Source organism: Mirounga angustirostris, unplaced genomic scaffold, assembly GCF_029215605.1.
Source record: "Mirounga angustirostris isolate CCGP_5_RB_7025 unplaced genomic scaffold, mMirAng1.0.hap1 SCAF_4, whole genome shotgun sequence".
NCBI lineage: Eukaryota > Metazoa > Chordata > Mammalia > Carnivora > Phocidae > Mirounga > Mirounga angustirostris.
Window position 1 is genome coordinate 165,460,002 of NW_026991712.1, and position 23,530 is coordinate 165,483,531.

At 53.0% G+C, this 23,530-nt stretch overlaps 2 protein-coding genes and 1 non-coding gene across 5 annotated transcripts; 1 reads left to right on the forward strand and 2 right to left on the reverse strand.

Moving 5' to 3' along the window:
* Positions 1-8: 8 nt before the first annotated feature.
* On the forward strand, positions 9-17,498 carry TMEM54 (transmembrane protein 54). 3 transcript variants are annotated; one of them, XM_064589524.1, is made up of 7 exons: positions 9-74; positions 2,123-2,276; positions 13,782-13,975; positions 16,168-16,227; positions 16,361-16,549; positions 16,686-16,820; positions 17,219-17,498. In XM_064589524.1, the coding sequence occupies exons 1-7, from the start codon at positions 24-26 to the stop codon at positions 17,291-17,293; spliced, it is 858 nt and encodes a 285-aa protein (XP_064445594.1). In that variant the 5' UTR covers positions 9-23; the 3' UTR covers positions 17,294-17,498. The 3 variants fall into 3 exon arrangements, with proteins under 3 accessions (XP_064445594.1, XP_064445595.1, XP_045754121.1); XM_064589525.1 differs by lacking the exon at positions 16,686-16,820; XM_045898165.3 differs by lacking the exons at positions 9-74; positions 2,123-2,276 and adding an exon at positions 11,210-11,368.
* Positions 2,122-2,284, reverse strand: LOC123860749 (U1 spliceosomal RNA). Its single transcript, XR_006794861.1, has one exon. It is a non-coding gene; the product is annotated as a U1 spliceosomal RNA (small nuclear RNA).
* HPCA (hippocalcin) lies at positions 17,459-23,206 on the reverse strand. The gene is made up of 3 exons (XM_045895467.3): positions 22,829-23,206; positions 18,522-18,627; positions 17,459-18,409 (listed from the first exon to the last, which is right to left on the reverse strand). Exons 1-3 carry the CDS (start codon positions 23,204-23,206, stop codon positions 18,312-18,314), a joined length of 582 nt encoding a protein of 193 aa, XP_045751423.1. The 3' UTR covers positions 17,459-18,311.
* Positions 23,207-23,530: the final 324 nt, after the last annotated feature.

The following is a 23,530-nucleotide window of genomic DNA, read 5'->3' on the forward strand; positions in this document are numbered from 1 at the left end:
TCACCCCAGGCCGGGAGGTCAGCATGCCCTGCAATGTAGCTGCTCCAGAAGCTCAGACCACGTACCTAACACAGGTGGGAGCTCAGGGGCTTGGTAGAAATCTGTCAGGAGGTTGTACGTGTCGGCTGTTTTCCCAAACCTTTAGTTTGTAGTCAAAGATACAAATTTTGCAGACAGAATAATGAATAATAAAAGCTAATATTTCTGAGGCACCCATCCTTGCCAGGCTCTAAGAGCTTTACACGTAGGAATTCACTGAATCTTCACAGTAACACAGAGAAGTAGATACCACTGTTATTCCCCCATTTTACATTTGAGGAACTGAGGCACAGAACCATTTGCCCAAGGTCACAAAGCTAGGCAGGCAAGAGCGACCACTTGAATCCAGGCAGCCTGGCCCCTGATCTTGCGTGCCTACAGCTTTGCCAAGACAGACCGCCTGCAGCCAACACCGTCTGATGGTCACGTGCTTTGCAGGATTGAAAAAGCCTATCCATGTCAAAGCTAAAGTGATGGGAACAAAGGCAGGAAGGCAGGAAACACAGCCACACCCAAGCCCTTCCTGCCTGTCCCCACTAATAGGACAGTTACCCGAGGTAAAGAGCCTTCCACTGGGATGCAGCCTCGTGGTCAGAGTTGCTCCAAGGCAGAGGGGAAGAGCGAGGCCCTGGGCTGAGGACTGGGAGGTCCCGTTGCTGACAGACTCCCCCGGTCTAGATTCAGAGACCGTAGTTCACAGTTCTTCTGACTTAGTTTTTTTTTTTTTTTTTAATTTAATTTTATTTTTTTTTAAAGATTTTATTTATTTATTTGAGAGAGAGAGAATGAGATACAGAGAGCACGAGAGGGAAGAGGGTCAGAGGGAGAAGCAGACTCCCTGCCGAGAAGGGAGCCGGATGCGGGACTCGATCCCGGGACTCCAGGATCATGACCTGAGCCGAAGGCAGTCGCTTAACCAACTGAGCCACCCAGGCGCCCTTGACTTAGTTTTTAACTCATAGAGTTATCCAAATATGAATAGTCAGAAACCTCCCGCATCTTCTAAGGGAGTGGTTTTGCCAGAGAAACCCAAATCCTGGCCCAAGGAAGCCTGCAGTGATCCACCCCCAGGGCAATGTCTTGGTTCCCAACAATACTAACAGGACATCTTCGAAATCCTTCTGAGATGTGGCCACAAAGCTACAACGAATAGGGGAGACCACCCCCAACATGGCAGAGCAGACAGATTGGCTTCATTCTACCAAGTCAGGGAATCCTTGCTGTTCTCCCCCTCCAAGATGCAACACACACCACCGACCATTGGGTGCTGTTTTGTCTCCTCTCCTTTTCCAAAAAAGGGGTGTTTATTTAGAATTACCTTGTGTTCCTCCAGCAGTGCACCAAGGTATTACGTATGCAGCTGATTCACATTATTGTTTACATATAGTAATGTTTCCCAAACTTTTTGGTCTCAAGATTCCTTTACACTCTGAAAAATTGAAGACCTGAAAATTCTTTTGTTTATATGTGTTTCATTACTGATATTGGCCATATTCCAATTAAAATTAAGAGTTTTAGGGACACCTGGGTGGCTCAGTCGGTTAAGTGTCTGCCTTCGGCTCGGGTAATGATCCCAGAATCCTGGGATCGAGCCCCACATCCGGCTTCTTACTCCGCGGGGAGCCTGCTTCGCCCTCTGCCTGCCACTCCCCCTGCTTGTGCTCTCCCTCACTCTCTGACAAATAAATAAATAAAATCTTTTTTAAAACCCCATAAAAATAAAAAATAAAATTAAGAGTTTTAAAAATACATTTATTTATTTAAAAATAAAAATAATAAACCCACTAGTGTTAACATAAACAATACCCTTTTCAGTGAAAAATAACTACATTTTCCAAATCAAAAAAATTAGTGGAAAGAATGACATTGTCTGACAATTTTGCAAATCTCTTTAAATGTCTGGCTTCACAAAAGGCAGCTAGATTCCCATATCTGCTTCTTTATTCAATCTGTTGAGATATGTTGTTTTAGTTGAAGTATATGAACAAAATTCAGCCTCATACAGATATAAAAATGGAAAAAGGAGGATTATTTTTAAAAGCCTTTTCAGATAACTGTGGATATTCCTCTTTCTTTTTTTAAGGGAAGAAAGTGCACACAGTCCCCCACTACCATAAATTATGCAACCAAGTCTCCCACATTTGGGGAAATCAAAAAGGTCAGCACACCCAGAGTGCAACAATGGATGGGTCTCACCCTGGAAAATCACCTTCATGATCATGGTTTTCCCCTGCCGGGTAAGTCTGGATATTTCTCTTTGATATTATACCAAAACTTAACAAATGATAGTTGTGTAAAATTTAGTTTTAGTGTGGAATCTGAAACCAGTCAATTTTTCATTAAACTAAAATGCATTGGTCTATCTTGCACTTTGAATGCATCTTTTATCCATGAATGATTTTGTAACACTTGGAACATAGGGTTTAGTGAGTTATACTATACAGATCTTCCAAATGTCGACATGTTATTATACAATATAAAAAAATCTACTCGTTAATGTCACCATTGATCTTATCAGAAAGTCTTTAAGTGTTGGGAAGCTACTAAGCTATTAAGTGGATACAAATATTCCCAAAGGCTAATTTTCACTCAAAACTGAAATCTTATTATTAGCAGCAAATATTGTCCATTTTCCCCTTGAATCGATCAGCTCACTTCTTTTATTTTTTTTATTTTTTATTTTTTAAGATTTTATTTTTATTTATTTGACAGAGAGACAGCGAGAGAGAGGTGGGAGAGGGAGAAGCAGGCTTCCCGAAGAGCAGGGAGCCCGATATGGGGCTTGATCCCAGGACCCTGGGATCATGACCCTAGCGGAAGGCTGACGCTTAACGACTGAGCCACCCAGGCGCCCCATCAGCTCACTTCTTTTAGAGAAAATGTCTGCAAAAAATATATATATATATATATATTTGCATAATCATGGTGTGTCTTTTGATCCTTCTTTCGAGTAGAAATGGTATTGAACTTGCAACTAGCAGCTAGTTCAGCTTGCAACTCAAACAATACAAGTGCTTTTCCTGAGACAACCACGGTTACTTAGGCATCTAGCAGAATTCTTCCCACTCTGTCAAAATATTTAAAAGAAGTATACTCAAGGGTAGAGATTTAATACAGTTAATAGTTTTTACTGTTTTATCAAGTCATTCTCTTTTTATGATTTTATTTATTTACTTGAGAGAGAGTGAGCACAAGCAGGGGCAGAGGGAGAGGGAGAAGCAGGCTCCCCACTGAGCAGGGAGCCCTTGGGGGGGGGGCTCCATCCCAGGACCCCGGGATCATGACTTGTGCCGAAGGCAGATGCTTAACTGACTGAGTCACCCAGGCGCCCCTTATCAAGTCATTCTTAAGCAAAACTGCTTTATTTATTTCCTTTGCTGTGTGGACAGGGCAGGGAGGGATACACTGATTCAAGCGTAGCTGGAGCTGGGCCTCACTTTACCCTAAGGGGCCAGCTGCTCTACCCGCCATCGCTTTCCCACCACCAAAAAAGGCAAAATAACATCTTAGTAGTATTATGAAAATAGTTTTGACTTCACAGAGCCTCTAAAAAGCTCTTGGGGAGGCTCAGGGGTTTATAGACCACACTTTGAGAAGCACTGATTTTTTTTTTTAAGATTTTATTTATTTATTTGAGAGAGAGAGGATGAGAGAGAACACATGAGAGGGGGGAAGGGTCAGAGGGAGAAGCAGACTCCCTGCCGAGCAGGGAGCCCGATGTGGGACTCGATCCAGGGACTCCAGGATCATGACCTGAGCTGAAGGCAGTCGCTTAACCAACTGAGCCACCCAGGTGCCCGATTTATTTTATTTTTTTTAATTAGGCTCCATACCCAGCATGGAGCCCAATGCGGGGCTTGAATTCACGACCCTGAGATCAAGACCCTGAGATCAAGACCTGAGCTGAGATCAAGAGTCAGGTGCTTAACCAACCAAGCCACCCAAGTGCCCCACTCTTTCTTTAAATCACCTTGGTACCCTTGTCAAAAACCAATTGACCATGCACAGATTTTTATTTCTGGTTTATTTCTGGTTTCTTTATATGTTTTTACTCTCACATCTGTCCCATTGACCTATATGTCTATCTTTATGCCCAGTCTCATGTTGTCTTGATTACTATAGTTTTGTAGTATATTTTGAAACTGGAAAGTATGAATCTTCCAACTTATTTTTTTTTCAAGATTGTTTTGGCTATTTTGGATCTTTTGCATTTCCATATGAATTTTAGGATCCTCTTGTCAATTTCTGCAAAACAAGGGTGGGGAAAGCTTGGATTGTGATAGGGATTGCAATGAATCTGTAGATTGGCTGGGAAGAAATGCTATCCTAACAATATTAAGTCTTACAATCCATGAAATCAGGATGGCTTTCCATTTATTTATATCTTTTAAATTTTCTTTATGTTACTGATTTTAAGCAGAAGAGTGACATAATCTGATTTATACTTTAGGAAGATTACTCAGTAGTGTGTGGAAAAACAAATGGGGGCTAAGAGATGCTACATGAGCAAGGGTAACAATAGCAGGAACAAAGAGGAAAGCACTTGTTACAGAATCATTTATGATGTAACTCAGCAGGACTCAATGATTGTGTAGAAAGAGCAAAGTGTAAAGAATGACTCCCAGGCGGCACACCTGGATGGCTCAGTCGTTAAGCGTCTGCCTTTGGCTCAGGTCATGGTCCCAGGGTCCTGGAATCGAGCCCCGCATCGGGCTCCCCGCTCGGCGGGAAGCCTGCTTCTCCCTCTCCCACTCCCCCTGCTTGTGTTCCCTCTCTCGCTGTGTCTCTCTCTGTGTCAAATAAATAAAATCTTTAAAAAAAAAAAAAAAGAATGACTCCCAGGTTTTTGGCTTGGGGACACTGTGATGTCACCAACTGAGACAGAAAACACACAAGAAGCAGTTTGGGAGAAAAGAGGAAATAATCAATCAGTTGGTACATGTTGAGCTTGAGATGACTGGGACACCCAGCAGAAAGGTCAAGCGACTGGATATTTGAGTCTAATGCTCAGGGGAGCATAGTCTGGTGGTGGTGATTTGAGAATCATCATATAAAAGGAGAGCCAAGAGATGACATGAACCGGGGTGCCTGGGTGGCTCAGTTGGTTAAGCGACTGCCTTCAGCTCAGGTCATGATCCTGGAGTCCCTGGATCGAGTCCCGCATCGGGCTCCCTGCTCGGTGAGGAGCCTGCTTCTCCCGCTAACCCTCTCCCTTCTCATGTACTCTCTCTCTCTCATTCTCACTCTCTCAAATAAATAAATAAATCTTTAAAAAAAAAAAGAGAGATGACATGAACCAACCAATGGGAACAATAAAGGAAGCAGAAACAGGGCGCCTGGGTGGCTCAGTTGTTAAGTGGCTGCCTTCGGCTCAGGTAGTGATCCCAGGGTCCTGGGATCAAGCCCCGCATCTGGCTCCCTGCTGCTCAGCGGGAAGCCTGCTTCTCCCTCTCCCATTTCCCCCGCTTGTGTTCCTTCTCTTGCTGTGTCTGTCAAATAAATAAATAAATCTTTAAAAAATAAAAAATACAGGAAGCAGAAAGGATGCAAAAGATTACCAATATGTAAAAGGTAGAGCACAGGGCACCTGGGTGGCTCAGTAGGTTAAGCAACCGACTCTTGATTTCAGCTCAGGTCATGATCTCGGGGGTCCAGAGATCAATCCCTGCATCTGGCTCTGTGCTCAGCGGGAAGTCTATTTGGGATTCTTTTCCTCTCCCGCTGCCCCTCCCCCTGAGCACGTGCTCTCTCTCTCTCTCTCAAATAAATAAATAAATGTTAAAAAAAAATAGGGGCGCCTGGGTGGCTCAGTTGGTTGAACGTCTAACTTTGGCTCAGGTCATGATCCCAAGATCCTGGGATCGAGCCCCGCATCAGGCTCCCTGCTCCACAGGAAGCCTGCTTCTCCCTCTCCCTCTGCCCCTCCCTCTGCTGCTCCCCCTGCTTGTGCTCTCTCATTCTTACTCTCTCTCAAATAATAAATAAATAAAATCTTTTAAAAAAATAATAAGTAGGGGCGCCTGGGTGAATCAGTCGTTAAGTGTCTGCCTTCAGCTCAGGTCATGATTCCAGGGTCCTGGGATCGAGCCCCGCATCGGGGCCCCTGCTCAGCCAGGAGCCTGCTTCTCCCTCTCCCACTCCCCCTGCTTGTGTTCCCCTCTCTCGTTGTGTCTCTCTCTGTCAAATAAATAAAATCTTAAAAAATAATAATAATAATAATAATAAATAAATAAATAAATAAATAAATAAATAAATAAATGTAGAGCAGATCACAAATAGTCCACAAAGGACCATTTGCAACAACATGCATGGATCTAGAGAGTATAATGTTAAGCTAAATAAGCCAGTCAGAGAAAGACAAATACTGTGTGATTTCATTCATATGTGGAATTTAAGAAACAAAACAAAGAACAAAGAAAAAAAAAAAGACAAACCAAAACATAGACTCTTTTTTTCTTTTTTAAAGATTTTATTTATTTATTTATTTATTTGTTGGAGGGAGAGAGAGAGAGAGAGAAAACAAGCAGGGGGAGTGGCAGGCAGAGGGAGAAGCAGACTCCCCGCTGAGCAAGGAGCCCTTGGAATCATGACCTGAGCCTAAGGGAGACTCTTAACAGACTGAGCCACCCAGACGTCCCCAAACCACAGACTGCAGGGAACAAACTAGTGGTTGCCAGAGGGGAGGTGGGGTGGGGCATAGGGGAAGTAGGGGATGGAAGCCCTGAGTAACGTATAGAATTGGTGAATCACTATATTGTACATCTGAAACTAATAAAACACTGTATGTTAACTATACTGGAATTAAAGTTAAAAAAAAAAAAAGTGCCCAAAGGAGACTGAGAAGGAACAAGCAGGAAGAACCAGGGTGCTGAGTGCCGGGGCAGCGGCTAATAACAAGCAGCCACACGCTGAACCACTTCCGTTGGATTCACCGAGTTAGAAGGCGCTGGTGGCCTATGCAGGGATCTTCCAGCAGGGGGCTGAGCCATGTTGCTGTGGAGGAGGACGAGGGGGTAGCTGAGAAGATGGAGGCAGCACAGGATAATTCATTCCAGAAGTTTGGAGGGGAACGGAAAGGAAACAAAAAAGAAGTGACTAGAAATGTAAAGGGAGTCGAGGGGAGGGGGTGTGGTCTTAGGATAGAAGAGACTTGGGTGTGTTTACGGGCTGGTGGAGAGCACTAGCCGAAAGGGGGAGGATGAGGGAGGCAGTGGGGTCCATGAGGAGCTGGGGGCGAGCCTGGGAGGAGGAGAAAGCAGGTGAGGGGGTTTGGAATAGTGCTTTTTAAATATGAATGGGTGCACCCATCACACACCTCAAATCTCCCCTCTCCTCCCCAAGTCCAAGTCCCGCCTTCGCATTCCTCACCCAGACCATGGCACTGGCCTTCAGATGCTCAGCCTTGTGGTGCAGGCTCACTGGACAAGCGGAAACTGAACCGAAGGAAAGAGAATGAGCCAGGAGCCTCTGTGAAGTCAGGGGATGAGGCACTGGGAGGCAGAAGACAGGCATGCTGCAGGAGGGGCCCTGGTGGGACCCTTGAGACCGGGGTTCCAGAGGGGCCCATTCAAGCCGTGGCCCCGGACAGCACAATGGGGTCCCGATGAAGGTCACTGAGGAGGTCGAGGAAGAGTGTCATTTGCATGGATGAGCAGGACATTAGGACAGATCACCTGACAGAAATTCTGAAACCCAAGTCCTTGCTGGGTGGAAGGGGGTGACCGGGAGGGCACTAGGTCAGCGTGACGAGAGGGCTGGCAGAGTAGAGCCAGGAGGCAGGAGTCTCAGAGAGGGAGAAAATGACATACATGCACAGGAGAAAACCCTCCAAAGTGTGAGTGGGGGTCGTCCGTGAGGGCAGGGAGGACGGTGGGTCGTTCCGATTTCTTCTTTACTCTTTCCTGTTATTTCCTCCAAGTTTCCTACAATGATTTTTTTTTTTTGTAGAAATGTAAAAGATAGGGGAAAAAAATACAAATAACAAACGCCCCCGTTCACAGCATCTAGAATCTGCCATCGTAAACATGCCCAAGTCCCCTGTGAGTCCCTCCTCCCCTCAGACGAGCACAATCAGTAGGGTTCTTTTTACGCACATGTACACACACACCCATAGTAGGTTTGTGTACGTGTATATACACACGTAAAACAGAAGACAGTAGGTATGTGCCTCATTGTTTCTTTTCCATGGGGGGAGTGTTTGAATAATCAGGGGAAAGGAGCTTTTTGAAGGTGAGGAGGACACACAGGGACAGGGACAGAGGGGCCTGAACCCCCTCTCCAGCAGAGGAAGCCCCAGCCTTCAGTGCTGGGCCGCACCTGGCTGTTAAATATTCTAGGAGGAGGGGGATTACTACTTTTATTTCTCTGGCTAGGATTCTACCCATTCTCATGTCTCCCAAGTCATTTACACCTCAGAGGTCTGGGAGGCAGGGATGGCACCCATTATCCCCATTTGACAGATGGGGAAACTGAGGCCCAGGGAATGGCAGGGAGCTGCCAGGATGTCACAGTGAGTTGGTAGAGGACAAGGGACCAGAGCTTGGCCTAGGTTTCTTTTCAGAAGCCCAGGCCGGTGCGCAGAAGGGCAGCGTAGAGGCAAGGAACATTGGGTGGGTTGGACTTTGGCCACTTGGCAATAAGGAAGAAAAATGGAAATAACTTCAGGCAGCTAAGGCTGGGCCATGGCTGGGAAACTGGGGAGAAACAGATGGGCAATTCACCTCCTCAGAGGTGAGAGCACGCCCATCCCTGGAGGCTGGGGCTCCCCTCCCCACTGCCCCACTCCCACGGTCCCTTCCCCCACTCAGGAGTTTTCTTCACAGGTACAAAGGCTCAGCCCTACCACTGATACATGCTGTGTGATCTTTTTTTTTTTTTTTTTTTTTAAGATTTTATTTACTTATTTGTCAGAGAGAGAGAGCACAAGCAGGGGGAGGGGGCAGAGAGAGAGGGAAAAGCAGACTCCCCGCTGAGCAAGGAGCCTGATGTGGGCACTGGATCCCAGGACCCTGGGATCTTGGCCTGAGCCGAAGGCAGACGCTTAACCGACTGAGCCACCCAGGCGTCCCTGCTGTGTGATCTTTGAAAAGCCTTTTATCTGTCAGGGCCTCAATTTTCTCATCTTTAAAACGGGGTAATAACCTTGAACTTAGTATTGTTCCAAGGATGGAGAGAGAGAACCCTCATCTATGAATCTGAAAGTAGAGACACGTAAGAGATCTGGGTCCCCAGCCTAATTCCCAGAAGGCCCAGATGGACTGAGTGTCAAGGGAACTGCCCGACACAGTGGACAGGCCACACGCGCTCACACACGGGACATTTGGCATCGGCTTTGCAGGGACCACATGGGCTCTCCAGGGCAGCCCGTGGGAGGCAGCCTCTGTCAGCAGAAAGTTTTTAGTGGAGCGGGGCAGGGGGTAGTGATGAGGGGGCCGTTTCTTTCTCTCTCTGTAACAGAAGCAAGACATGAATCAATGTGCATTTTATGACTCCTACAATATAGCCCCATGTAAAACAAAAAGCAAAATCCTCCCCTCCCTCTCCTTGGGGCCACGCCTCTCTCGGTTGTCACTTTGGTTTATTGCTTGCTATTCGGAACAGCTCGTCCATAACCATCATTAAATGCATACCCGTTTTTGCACTTTTTGGTGTGTCTGATAAAGACCTAGAAATTGAATTGCTGGGTCACAAATACAAGTGTTTGACCACTACAAGGCGGGTAAGTACTGCCCAACTGCCCTGCTGAAAGGCTGTCTCTAAGGACATAAAAATTCAAATGCCAGCCTGGGAGGGGATCAGCCCAAGGGCTTCCTGACCTGCCCGCATCTTGCCTTCCACCCTGAGAGTCTTCCTCCCCACTCTGCCCCTGCTGGGCATGGTCCCCCCTCAGACAGCAGATAACGGTGAAGCATGTCTGCTGAGGGGTTGGCAGACCAGCCTGCCGGACTCTGGCCATCTGCCAACACCCCAGGGGGCTCCCCAGCCCCAGTGTCAGATGGCTCCGCTCCCTCCTTTGGCTCTGTGTGCTGACCCGGATGTCTGACACACAGGGTATATGGTTGGCCCCACTACGGGTGTGCAGGAAGGGCACATCCAGTGGACATCGGTGCTCCATGCAGCAAGCCCCCCTGCCCTTAAGGCCACTGCCCAGTGGGCTGGGGGTGCAGACCATGAACTCGTGCTACCCAGATACCACGGAGGTGCCTCCCAGAGTCCTGCTCCGAGGGCCAAGAAAGCCCAGGGAGGCAGCCACAGCACTGCCACACTGGGGAAGACGGGCACCGAGACCTGAATGGGAATCTGGGTGCCCCCTTACTCCAGCATTTCCGGCTGGGTGCTCTTGGGTGAGTCCCCTTCTAGGTGCTGAGGAGGAAACGGGAGGGCAGGGGTTCATCCTGACACATTAAAGCGGCTCAGTAACCAGGAGCCAGGATAAGCAAAGCTCCCAGTATGGGTTCCTGCGAGGTTTACACTTGGTCTTTGAAGGTAGAGAACTTCCCAAGTGTTTTCCTATCTCATTTTTTCTCTCTCCTTTTGTCTCACCGCGGCCTTAAAGGACAGCAGTTGTTATCCCCGATTTTTCAATGAAAGAACAGAGACCCCCCTCGGCCCCTCCCCCGCCCCCAAGACAGAGAAATAGAGCGCCTTGCTCAGCGTGGCGGACCGAAGCCTCCCAGGACGGGTAACACTAAGGTCCAGAGAGGGGAAGTGATTTGCCTGAGGTCACACAGTAAGTCAGGGACAGACTCTGGTTCCCCAAGCAGTGCTCTTGTACCACCACGGCTGCCCCTCCCCATCTTCTAGAAAGAAGTAGATTCTCAACCTGCACCCCGGGGGCTGCCCGGTGCAGGCGCCCCCCGGGTCACGGTAGCCACAGCCCAGGCGCGCACGGCCGCCCTCCGGAGGACCGTGGCTCCTCGGAGCCTCAGTGTTCATCTGGGCAATGGAACCCCCGCGGAGGGGTGGGCTAAGGGGGGCGGCGGGAGACGCCGAGGCAGGCGGCCCGGCGGGTGGGGCCAGCGCCGTGACTCGGCCGGGCAGGGCCGCCCGGCCGGTCCGACCGGCCCGGGATGCAAACGAGCCGCCAGCCCTCCCGGGGCTGGGCCGCCCGGGGGGTGACGGGAAGGGAGGCCGGGCCGGGCGCCGGCGAGCCCGCGGCGCGGGGCTGGTCGGAGGCGTGGCGCGGGCAGCGCGGGCAGGCGCGGGCGGCGGGCCGGCGCGGAGGCTGCGGCCCGGGATGCGAGCGGGACCCCGCCGGCCGCGGCACCCGGAGCCCCGCTGAGGCGGCCGCGGAGAGCCGGCGCGGGAGCCGAGATGTGTCTGCGCCTGGGTGAGCCGCGGCGGGGCGGCCCGCGAGGCCCCCCGCCGCCCCGGATCCTCCCGCGGGGGCGGAGCGCTTGGCCGGAGCCCGGAACTCCGGGGTCCGCGCCGCTTTCTCGGCGGGTCACTTGCCGCTCTCGGCCTGTTTCCCCAGCAGGGAGGTGGAGGGAGGGGGGCTGCTAGTATCTTCTCGAGGTGGGGTAGCGCCTCCGCCCCTCGCCCCTCGCCCCCACTTTCCTTTCTTGCGGAGGAGGGACGCCCAGGCGGGAGGAGGAGAGTTGCTGGAGAGAGCAGCAAGGGAGAGCAGAGGGAGAGAGATCCGGGGCCCAGAGAGTTCTGAGGCTCCCTGCTCTTTCACCTCCTCAGCCTTGCCAAAGGCTCCCACTTCCAACCCTCCGCTCCTCCAACCAGGAGGGGATGGGAGGGCCTTTAGCAAACAGGATCCAGACAGAGTGGGACCGATGTGTCCTCTCCCCTGACTCCCTCGGCACAGTGATACTGCTCTTGGGCAGCAGACGGACCTGGGGACTCCCCACTCTCTAGCCAAGAGACCTTACGAACCTCAGTTTTCTCATCTGTAAAATGGGGATGGTAGCACCACCTCCTAGGACTACTGTGAGAAGGAAGTGAGCTCCTAAGAGTGAAGTGCTTACCACTGTGCCAACCACATTGATGAGTGCTCTAAGAATGGTCACTTAGAGATGCCAGGACTGCCCTGAGACTCAGTCCAGGGCTCTGGGCACAGCCCCATACTGGCACGGGATCTCTGGTTTGACCGAGTCTTGGTCCTACGATGTTGTTGTTGTTGTTCATGAGCCCAACCCTGAGCCAGGTGGTGTCTGGGCTGCCGGGTAGGTGGGTGGATGGTGTGAGGTGGGTCAGGTCCCTGGGACGAAGCTTCCTGTTTGGCTGGCAGTTAATCTTCACAATGTCATTCCAGTCCCACAGTGCCTGTCAAGCCCATCATCGGCCCTCTGCTCCTAGACCTGGTCTAGCTCCAGAGGGCCCTGCAGGCTCCAGGGGTCTCAGACAGCTAGACCAGCCCCTCCCCGTTTTACATATGGCAAGGTCGCACAGGAGGGCTGTGACCATGGCCCTATCCTCCCTGCTCCCTAGGGACTGCCTCTTGGCACAGGGCCCCCAAGTTATGATCCCTTCTTCCCCCCTTCCTTCCTTCTTTCCTTCCTTTCTCTCTCTCTCTCTCTCTCTCTTTTTTTTTCATCTCTCTTAGCTACAGGGCTCCCATAATATGAAATATGACCCAACCCTCTTTGACACAGATGGGGAGACTGAGGTCTGAGAAGGGACTCACAGGTTCCATGGGGAAGAGCTAAACAAAGAAGAGGGGTTGCTTAATTCAGGGGTTGCCAGTCTCCCAGTCTCTCAGAACTGGCTGGAATAAGGAAGCTGACAGGGCCAGGGGGCTAGCATGGTGTGTGTCCTCGGGGGCAGAGCCAGAACCCATAGGGGACATTCCAGAGGGCAGATATGGAACAGCCTGAGCTGCTCAAGGAAGAGGGTTCCCTATTCCTGGGGTGCGCACATAGGGACTGGGTAGCTACTTGGCCACTCAGAAGGAATTTGCATACGTGTCTCTGGTCTTCTTTTGACCCCAGCCTCCCCCACTTGGCCTGTCCCTGTCCAGTGCCCCTGCACCTAGAGCTTGCTTTTCCCAGCACCTGCACGGTATGCCCCACCCACCTTCCCTCCTTTCCCCACTTCCTTCCCACCTTCCCTCCTTCTCCCACTATCTCCTCATGGGACCCTCCTTCTCCACTGGGAGGCAGGGGTTATTCTTCCCACTTTAAAGATGAGGAAATGGGTACTCAGAGGCTTGAGTTTCTTGCCCCAAGTCAGTTCAGCAATTGTGAGTTGATTATCTACTGTGTGCCCGGCTCTATACCCCAAAGTGAATCCTGAGCAGGACCTGGTCCCTGGTCCATGAACTAGGGGCTCCTTGGGGCCTGGACAGTGACTGTCCAACTCACTGTGGTGCTTTAGGGCCTGGCACAGAGCAGGTACTCGGGGAACATCTGTGTAACGAATTCCTGAATGAATAAATCAGTGAATGGGGAGCTTAGCGGAAAGACCATGGATCCAGAGCTAGAGACCCAGGTTCAAGTTGTGGCCCTGCCCCTTGGGGACTTGAGCATTCATGTGGACTGTGACCCTTCATTAAGTACCACCCGTGTGCTCTTCTAGCCTTAGAGTTCCAGAGACTCTCATGAAGCCATTGTGAACCCCTTTTCCAAATGAGGAAACTGAGGCTCAAGACAAGTTACCCGAGTCATCCAGAAACAGACTTAGAGCCTAGTGTCCATTACTCCTGCTGGGGCCTCAGTCTTCTCCTCTGCCAGAGGCTGCGCCGCACCCCCCCCCCCCGCCCCCATGGCCCTGACATGGCTGTCCCATGTGGTCCACAGGTGGCCTGAGTATGGAGGACTTCCGGAGGGTGCTGATGAAGACAGGGCTGGTGCTGGTGGTGCTGGGCCACATGAGCTTCATCGCAGCCACTCTCCTCCACGGCACCGTGCTGCGCTACGTGGCTGGCCCGCACGACGCTGTGGCCCTGCAATACTGCGTGGTCAACATCCTGTCTGTCACGTCTGCCATTGTGGTATGGCCAGGCGGGGAGGGGGACCGGTGAGGGGAGTGGCGGGGGCTTGAAAGGCCTTTGATGAGTCCCCGCCCCAAGTCTGGGGTGGGCAAGTAGAGCCCCTCACGCCCTCTGCTCTGCCCCTTACCCACTGGACAAGGCTCTCAGCCTCTCTCTGTGCCTCAGCTGCCTTTTCTATAACATGGGGAAGATAACAGTGTCCACCTCAGAGGGTCCCCGTGAGTATTAAGATCATCCCCGTAGGGGCACCTGGGTGGCTTAGTCGTTAAGCGTCTGCCTTCAGCTCAGGTCATGATCCCAGGGTCCTGGGATCGAGCCCCACGTCGGGCTCCCTGCTCCGCGGGAAGCCTGCTTCTCCCTCTCCCACTCCCCCTGCTTCTGTTCCCTCTCTCGCTGTGTCTCTCTCTGTCAAATAAATAAATAAAATCTTTGAAAAAAAAAATCATCCCCATAAAGTGCTTGTCCCAGTATCTGATGCCTGGGCAGTGCTCGCTATTGCGAGCTTGGATTATGATGACAAGAGGGAACTAGTCAAGGCAGTGCTGGACAGAAGGAAGGAGCATCAGCTCAGGTGGGGAGGGTCCAGGAGGGTTCACAGACGTGGAGGCCCCTGAGCTGGGTATTGATGGCTGAGTAGGAGTTCAAAGATAGGCTGTAATTACCATAACCCAGATAGGAGGCATGCTGGAGCCGGCAAGTAGGAGAGGAAGCTGGGATGACATTCCAAATACAGAGAATGGCAGAGGCAAAGATGTGGAGGTGGGAATGGTTAAGATCTATTCTGGAGACACTGAAAAAACCAACTTGGCAGGAACTCAGCATTAGGCCTGGTCTATGGTAGGTGCTCAATTAATGGCGGCCATGGTTTGGCCTGGATGCCAGTACCTGTCTGAGGAATGCAGGAATGAAGGGGCCTGGTATTCTCAAGGTCAGAAAGGTCTTTCCCACCTGTTAGCGGTGCTGGCGGCAGCCTTGGGGCAACATCCGTGCATCAAAGTCTGGAGTTCCATCTCTGCCACCTCCTGGCTGAGGGACTTGTTTCTGTCTCTACAAAGGGAAGCTCCAACAGCCTGCTGGCCCCAAGGCTTGGGTGAGTGAAGATCGCGGGGCCCCAGCAAGCAGGAGAGCCACAGTCAATGGGACGGGGCTGGGCCGCAGAGATGTGTGTGGCGTCCCCTAGCGTTGTTGTTACTGTGGTTCGTCCCTCTCACCAGCCTTGTCAGGAAGTCAGGGAAAGCAGAGAGGTGAGCTCAGCTGAGCTCGTGAGCTTGGGGTTAGAAGATCACCAGGGATGGGCCACGGGCCACACCCCTTCAGCTTTGCCCTCATTCCCTCAGCTAATCCTCCCTGCTTCCGGCAACATGGGGCCACGACTATCCCCATTTTCCAGACGGGGAGGCCACACTGAGGATTCACCGCTGCCCTGCTGATACAAAGAAACCGAGCTGGATTTGAAACTATTTGTGTCTGACGCCAAAGCTCGTGTCCTTTCTGTGAGCTCATCCTGCCGCATGGGGCTTGGCCCCAACAGGTTAAGGCACTTACTTGTGTCCGCTTGGTGAATTAAAGACATTGCCGTCCCATCAGACAGCCTGCCTCCCATGGGCCCAGCGCATAGAATTCTACTCCATAACGTTTTATCTCTCTCTCTCTCTTTTTTTTCTTCTTTAAGTAGGCTCCACGCCTGACATGGAGCCCAACTCGGGGCTTGAACTCAGGACCTTGAGATCAAGACCTGAGCTGAGACCAAGAGTTGGATGCTTAACCGACTGAGCCACCCAGGCGCCCCTACTCCACAAAGTTTTCTGACTTTTTAAAAGAACAATTTTGTTTTTAGTTCCTTGCCAGTTGAGTTACTTAGTGTCTTCCAAAATCTTTTCCACTCCAGGGAGATGTGTCATATATATTCTGTGACATGCCCCTGCAGCCCTGGGCTACACGGGTGCCTGTTTGAGATACACAACTAGAGGCAGTAGGGAGGCACGGAAGGTTGTAGGCAGGGAGTTACCGGGTACTAGAAACGTCTCTTCAGGGCTGGACCGTGAGGAGGCAGTGCCTCTGTGCAGATGGAGATGGTGAGGCCAAAGCAGAGCCGGGGTGAGGGGCTGGGGGCTGGGAGGGCCAGAGTTGGCGCCAATGGAGTCTTTGTCCGAGAGTGGCCCTGACCCCCTGCCTACTCTCCTTCCCCGCAGGTCATCGTCTCAGGCATTGCAGCCATCGTGCTGTCCCGCTACCTGCCCAGTGTCCCCCTGGTATGTGGCTCCTCCTGGGAGGGGCTGTAGGGGCAGCGGCCACCCCCAAGGGCCTGGCCTGCCTGGAAGGAGCAAGGCTGACCCCATGGGGGCCAAGCCTGACATCCATTGACCAGTGGCCTCCCCCATCCAGCGCTGGACAGTGTTTAGCTCGAGCATGGCCTGTGCCCTTCTGTCTCTGACCTGTACTCTGGGCCTCTTGGCCTCGATCGCCGTGACCTTTGCCACCCAGGGCCGGGCACTGCTGGCCACCTGCACTTTTGGAAGCTCCGAAGTGCTGGTACTGGTGCCCGACTGTCCCTTCGACCCCACACGCATTTACGTGAGTGCTTAGGCCCGGGATGGCAGGGGTGGGGGGCAGGGGGCAGGGTGGGGGGGTGACACCCAGGTGCTCATCAGAGGTGGGAGGGGTTCTTGGAGACCCCCTCCTGTCCATCCTGCCCCTTGTGCCCCTGCAGAGCTCCAGCCTGTGCCTCTGGGGCATCTCGCTAGTGTTCTGTGTGACCGAGAGTGTGTTTGCTGTGCGCTGCGCCCAGCTCACCCACCAGCTGCTGGAACTGAGGCCCTGGTGGGGGAAAAGCAGCCACCACGTGGTAAGGCCTGCCACCCGCTCCATCAGTCCTGACTCCCCATATTTCCGGGAGCCCTTGCTGGGGAGCCCAGGCTGGTCTGCCCCCACCCCTCTGTATGGGGCCCTTGCCTTGAGAAATGGGGCAAAAGTTTTTTCCCCAGGACAAAAGGGAGCAGCTTGGAGGCTTAGAGAGGTCAGATCTCCCAGCTAAGACACACAGCTGAAACCTGGCTCCCCCAAGGGCCAGGATGAGTCTTGGGGGGGGGGTAATCTGGGCTCAAACTGGGGGCACTCCAAGGGTATGGCCTGGCTCTTGTATGGGAGGGAGTAGTGATGCCCCTTTGCTCCCGACATCCTCCCAGCCCCCAGATGTCCTGGAGGAGCAGACCCAGACCCTGGCACCCTCTTGTGTCTCCACAGATGCAGGAGAGCCCAGAGCCTGTGGAGGGCCATGACCTGCTGAGCTGCACCAGCTCTGAGCCGCTGACCCTCTGAGAGCTGATGCCCCATCCAGGCCCCATGACCACTAGGGCCCCACAACCCAGTCTGCGCTGTGACCAGGCCAGGGTTCCTGGAGCAGACCCCAGCTCACTGGTCACTCGGGGACCCCAGTAGGGCTTTCCACCCCCTCCCTCAGCTACCCAGCCCACTGCACTGAAATGAGACTTTATTTCGAAGTTATTAAAAAGAACAGAGATGCTCCACGTGGATGCATGCAGCAGGGGAGGGGACTTGGGGGGGGGGGGGGTCCTGTGCTGTTTTCCCACACAGGATGCTGTGGGTGGGGCTCTGGGTGTGTCTGCCCATCCGTGGGCCTGGTGTGTGTGTCTGAGAGAGGAAAAGTACACCGAGGGATCAGTGGGTCTGTGTTCATCCAAGTGCTGAAAGGCAGGTGGGGGGGTTCATGGGACCCACAGCTGGGAGGCTGGAACCCAGAGGTTTTCCTTTTGCATCCTGGCCTCCGGGCCAACAAGAGCGGTGGAACAGGAAGGGTTGAGGCCCTCCTGCAGGAAAGGATGGCTCAAGGAAGCTTTTTCCTCAAACCCCCACACCCCTAGAATCCTTCTCTCCTTTCCAAATGAAGACAGCCTCCTCACCTGGGCATGATTCCCCCTCCACCCTGACTGAGAGCTACAAGGGCGAGGGTGGGGGTTGGGGAGCTTGCCCGGTGGTTGGGGGGAGGAGCCCGAGGCTGCGTGTGGGTCTGGGGGCGGGTGGGGGCGGGGGAGAATGGTTAAAGTTCCCTCTGGGTGAGGGAGGGCAGATCCAGCCAGAGCCTGCGTCTCAATCCTTGCCTAAGGGAGATACCGCCTCTCGGATTGACGGTGCGGACCGCTTGCTTGCTTGGGCCTTGGGGGTACTGCGGGTTGCCTTCTCCATAGACCCCGGAGTGCAGGCCCTGGGGGGAGGTGCCCAGGCTGACCCCCAGGCTGGATAGACACAAGGGAGAGGAAGCTGAGTGCCGGGAGAGGGCCAGTGAAGGCAGGGAGGAGGGGAACCTGGGTCCTCTCGCTCAGAACTGGGAGGCGCTGCTGGGGTCGCACTGCAGCAGGCGCACGATGGACGGGTCGCTTTTGGCCCCGCGGATGAACTCCTCCAGGGACAGCTTGCCTGCGGGGCGAAGGGAGCAGTGATGGAGAAGGCGGCCGCGCCCCGAGGGGAGGCAGAACAGCGGGAGAGGAAGGGGGAGTGGCGCCCGCCCCGCCCCGCCCCTGCCCCTCACCGTCGTTGTTTGTGTCCATTTGGCGGAAGATTTTCTCGGTCCTCTTTTCTGGGGTCGACTCGTCCTCCGGCATCTTCATCACGGACGAAACCATCTTGTAAATGGCCTGAGGGGCGGGAGGGGACGGCAGGGAGTGAGAGGAGCCTGCCCGAGCCCCCCGTCCCCATCATCCAAAACCGCCCCCAGGCACGCAGAAGATCGCAGCTCCTCCTGGGTGAGGTGGAGGGGGGATTCCGGAAGGAGGGTCTGGGAGGGCTTCCCAAAAGAGGGGGCTATTGGAGCGGGCCCCGACCAAGTTCCCTTGGAGCGCAGGGTGGGAAAGGCATTGCTGGCAGAACAATCTGCATGTAAAAGGACCGGCATTGAAGCTCTGAGTGGGCACCGAGAATTTGGGGGTGTCTGAGTGCAGGGGGCCAGGAGAGATGTTGGAGGATATCAGGGCCCAGATAGCGAAGGGGCTAGAACACTGGGCGCCGCGGGCTCCAGGCTAAGTCCCGGCTTAGCGCTGCTTTTCTGAAACTTCGGGGCCCTGGGCGGCCCGCGCTCGGGGGCCTGCAGGGGGCGCTGGGCGGAGGAGGTGACATTGGGCTGCGCTGCCTCTGTGGCCGGCAGGGGGCGCAGGGCCGCACTAAGGGCTGGAGGGCCCGGAGCAGCTGGGCCCAGAGTGGGCGGAGACGTTATGCAAATAAACTCAAATGAGCATCTGCCAGGGGCGGGGACAGCATGCGCTCAGTTGTGCCCAGAACTGCAGCTGCCACGTGCAGGATCTCTGGAGGCAACGCGAAGGAGGGTATTTGTGCTAAATGTACACAGAACACGTAGGGCTTGGCCTATGGGCTAGGCTGGGTCCCATCGCCCCAGAACTCAAGGACTAGACCGATCGCCCCAATCTTCCAGCGTTTTGCTACTGACACCTCCGCCAAGAAGCCTCCCTTCTCCCATCCCCCAAATTTCCCTTGCCTTAGATCCGGCTCCAGCCTCCGTACTGGTCTCTTCAGGCCTCTTTCCCTCAGGTTTGTCCCCCACCCTGCTTTTGAAAGCTTTCCAAACACATCTCCACCGCCACGTCCTCAGCCCAGTGGGCCGCCCCCTCGTTCCTGTCACACACACAGGCTTCCCTCCAGGCCTACCGTGCACCCAGCTCCTTCTGGATGCTGCCCCACGCTCCTTCTGCTGCCTCCCACTCTTCCTTGGGACGCAACTTACATGGCACTTTCTTCCAGGGGCCTTCTCTGATCCTTGCTGGGTCAAGGCCCATATCTGGCCCAGAGTCTCCTGGGCTTTTCCTTTGGGGACACCTCTCTGGAAGTAATTTTGCCCTCGTAGGATTGCTCCTAGTCCCCAGCCTACAGATGAAGATCACGGACATCTAGCTAGTTCCCATATCCTCAGAACTTAGCACAGTGCCTGGCATCTGGCAGGGACTCCACCGTTTAAAAGCCTCTCACTGCTCTATCAAGTCCAAACCATTCAGCTCTATCAAGTCCAAACCATTCGGCCCTAGGAACTCAAGGTACTCGGTGCTCCGGTCCTTGCTGACCTCTCCATCATCAGGCCTCCCCTGGTAGGTGACCCTGCCATCACCAAACACCTCCACGCCTTTCAGGTTTCCCAGAATGGATAGCTTCCACCTGGGACAGTAATACCGGTTACCACTTATCAGACACCTGCTATGTGCCAGGTACTTGACACGCATTATTTCTCAACCTCACAACAGCCCTGAAAAGCAGGGATCAAGATCCCCATTTTCCAGGTAAGAAATGCAGGCTTGGGAAGGCAGTTGACGCCAGAGACTGAATTAGAATCTGCTCCTTTGTAGCTGCTGGATAGACGCTCGTGGGTGCTAATGACCAGCAGGGACTTTGAAGGAGAGGCATCCTGGCTCCACTAATCACTTTATCGGACAAGTCCTTAACCTCTGTGAGCCTCGGTTTACTCACGTCTCCCTCATGGGGCCTGCCTAGAGGATTGAATGAGACAGTGTGTACAGTTGGAATAGTAGCTGGCTAGAGTAGGTGGTCAGGAAATAGCAGCTTATATTATGGTCATTACTCATCCACCACATCCTCAGGTCTTCCCTGCCTTTCAGTCCCCTAGACTCCCAGATGCCAACAAGTGTGGGCTGCACGCTTGTTCTCTCCCACCAGAGTGGGAGCCCCAAGAGGCCGAGATGCAGTGTTTTCCCTTGCAATGTGCCCACCACCGGACCACGGGGTTGGGTCCTGAGAAGGATGGGCGAGTGACTTAGAGAGTCACTGCTCCACTCATGACAGCCCACTCCTGGGCCTCCTCATTAATTGTCTGGAATTGCTGTGCACTCAATTTTTCACTGGAGCCGGCGTGTAACTAATCAGTCACTGGCATTGGCAGAGCTCTGACTGCGCTGGCCATCTCGGGGCCCGCGGCTGCCATAAAGGGAATCGGGGCCTAGGTAGCAGAGGCCGGGCAGGAAGGGGTCCTGAGGATGCCCAACCAATGAGGCTGGCTTGACTGACGTCTTGGGCTTGGTGTCTCCAATAGGGCCGAGATTTACCAGTATATCCCAGTGCAACCACACTAAGTGGTAAAGCGTCAACATCCCTGATATTGGTTGGTATCCAGCTGCTGCCCAATCCCTGAGTGATCTTCTATCACCCCACCTGCCCCAACCCTTCCACCAGGATCCCCAGAACTTCCCACTAGCCATCAACTAGAGAGTTAATGCCTGGCCCATGGGAGTCACAGACAGACATTAAGACTTTACCCCTAACAATAGGAACAGGGAGGGCACCACATCCTACTCCAGCTCAAGAGAGCGGACCCCGATGCTTAGCAAGAGAGAAGCCAAAGCAAGAATCCAGGAGGGACTGGATGAGATGGAAGGGGAAGCAGCCGAGCTGAGGGACCAGAGGGACAGGATTCAGAGAGGCAAAAGGAAAGGGAGCAAGCTTGTGCAAAGCTGTGTGGTGGGATTACTCGGGGCATATCCCAAGGATGTTGAAAAGGCCATTCTGGCTAGGGTAGAGAATGTGCAGAGGAGACAACGGTAACTGACAACTTCTAACATTTACCAAGGAACAGTTATATGCTGGACCGTCTGCTGGAGCCCCCATCCCACTCTATACCTACAATAGCCTGGTGAAGTGGGGGGCTAACACCCCCACTATCTGGGTGAAGAAACACAGGCTCAGGCAAAATGTGAACTAGGAACTGGATAGGTAAAATAGAACCAGAGCCCTGATGGACTTCAACGACAGGCTGAAGAGATGGGCACTCTGGAAGATTTCTGAGGTAGAGCTAACCTGTGTTACACTTAAACTTGTGCTAAGAAAGGGCATTCACATCAGATCCTTAAATCTCCCTGTGAGGTCAGTATCATCATCCCCATTTTACAAATGAGAAATCTAAGAGTTGAAGCCAACTCCAGAACTGGAAGCCAGACCCCTTTCTAGGGGCAGCTCTGAGTAGGGGCCAGCTTGAACTTAACTCCACTTACATGCTCTGTGACCTTGAGCAAGTTACTTCACCTCTCTGAGCCTCATGGAGTTATGGTAAGGATGCACTGGCTTGTGGTTATAAACATGTCAGTTAGTGCTAGGCTCTTAATGGGCCCTCAGTCAGTTGAAAGGTGGCTGGGTGTCCCGATGGAAAGTGGACGGTGGAGCCAGGTGGTCCACTCATGGGCTCTGTGGCCTTGGGCGAATGTCTTTACCTCTCTGACCATCCGTTTTCTCCTGAGTAAATGAGGATCAATGAAACATCACTGGCCTGTACTCTGAAGAAATGTCAAGTTTTGAAAGACAAAGGCTGAGGAGCTGTTACAGATTAAAGGCAGCTAAAGAGACATGACAACGAAATGCAATGTGGGATCCTGGACCTGGGTAAAAGGGGCTAGAAAGGACATTTCGAGACAGTTGGCAAAATTGGAATATGGTCTGTAAGTTAGATAATAGCATTGTTTCTACATTAAATGTCCTGACTCTAATGATCATATTATGGGTTATGTAAGAGTATGTCCCTGTTCTTAGGAAATATATCCTGATCTAGTCGGGGTTAGAGGGTCATGTTCAGAACGACAAAGCAGTACATGCACGCAATGATAAAGCAAATATGGCAAAAGTTAATTGGTGAATCTGGGTAAAGGGTATATGGGAGTTTTCTGAACTTTTCTTAAAACTGGAAATTATTTCCTAACGGTTGTTCAAATGGGTCACAAGAGTAGCACCTGCCCCTACCTACCCACAAGGGCAGTTGAGAGGACAAAAAGGGATGGCCGGTGCCCCCTGCCAGGCCCTGCGCCTGGCATTCTGAGGGGCCCAGGGGCCCACCTGCACGATCTCGAGCATCTCCTCGCGGCTGATGTAGCCGTTGCCGTCCAGGTCGTACATGCTGAAGGCCCACATGAGCTTCTGCTCCAGGCGGCCGCGCGAGGTCACGCTCAGCGCGATGATGAACTCCCGGAAGTCAATGGTGCCGTCGCTGTTGGTGTCGAACGTGCGGAAGACGTGCTCGGCGAATTTGGAGGCGTCGCCATACGGGAAGAAGTTGGCGTAGATCTTCTTGAACTCTTCCACGTTGAGGATGCCCGTGGGACAGTCCTTGAGGAAGCCCTTGTACCACTCCTGCAGCTCCAGCTCCGAGAACTCCGTGTTCTCCCGCAGGTCCTGCAGCATCTCCGGCCGCAGCTTGCTGTTCTGCTTGCCCATGGCCGCCAAGCCAACTCCCACCTGGGTCCCCCAGGGCATCAAGGGGAGAAAGGAATGGTCAGGCCCTCTTGGCACCTTGACACCACTCCAGAAAGGCCCCCAGACCCAGCACCCCGGCCTCTCATCTGACCCCGGGGAAAGAGAGGAGCTGGCCCAAAGTCCGCATCCTGCCTCTGTGACCTGTTCCACACCATCTCCCCAGACCTTACACGTACCCAGGGAACAGACCGGGAGACAGAGGAAGGGAAGGGGGCTCCCATTTACTGACGGCCTGCTCAGCACCAGACACCGGGCCGTCACAGGTGTATACCATATCACCCTCAC

Bases quoted from the DNA above. Each gene is read 5' to 3' on its own strand.
- TMEM54 (XM_064589524.1), top strand. From the start codon at position 24: ATGCCCTGCAATGTAGCTGCTCCAGAAGCTCAGACCACGTACCTAACA. The intron at 75-2,122 runs GTGGGAGCTCAG...TCTTTTTTTAAG, and splicing joins AGACCACGTACCTAACACAG to GGAAGAAAGTGCACACAGTC. The intron at 16,228-16,360 runs GTATGTGGCTCC...TCCCCCATCCAG, and splicing joins ACCTGCCCAGTGTCCCCCTG to CGCTGGACAGTGTTTAGCTC.
- HPCA (XM_045895467.3), bottom strand. From the start codon at position 23,206: ATGGGCAAGCAGAACAGCAAGCTGCGGCCGGAGATGCTGCAGGACCTG. The intron at 18,628-22,828 runs GTGGGCCCCTGG...CCCGCCCCTCAG, and splicing joins AGATGCTCGAGATCGTGCAG to GCCATTTACAAGATGGTTTC. The intron at 18,410-18,521 runs GTGAGGGGCAGG...TTCGCCCCGCAG, and splicing joins AATGGACACAAACAACGACG to GCAAGCTGTCCCTGGAGGAG.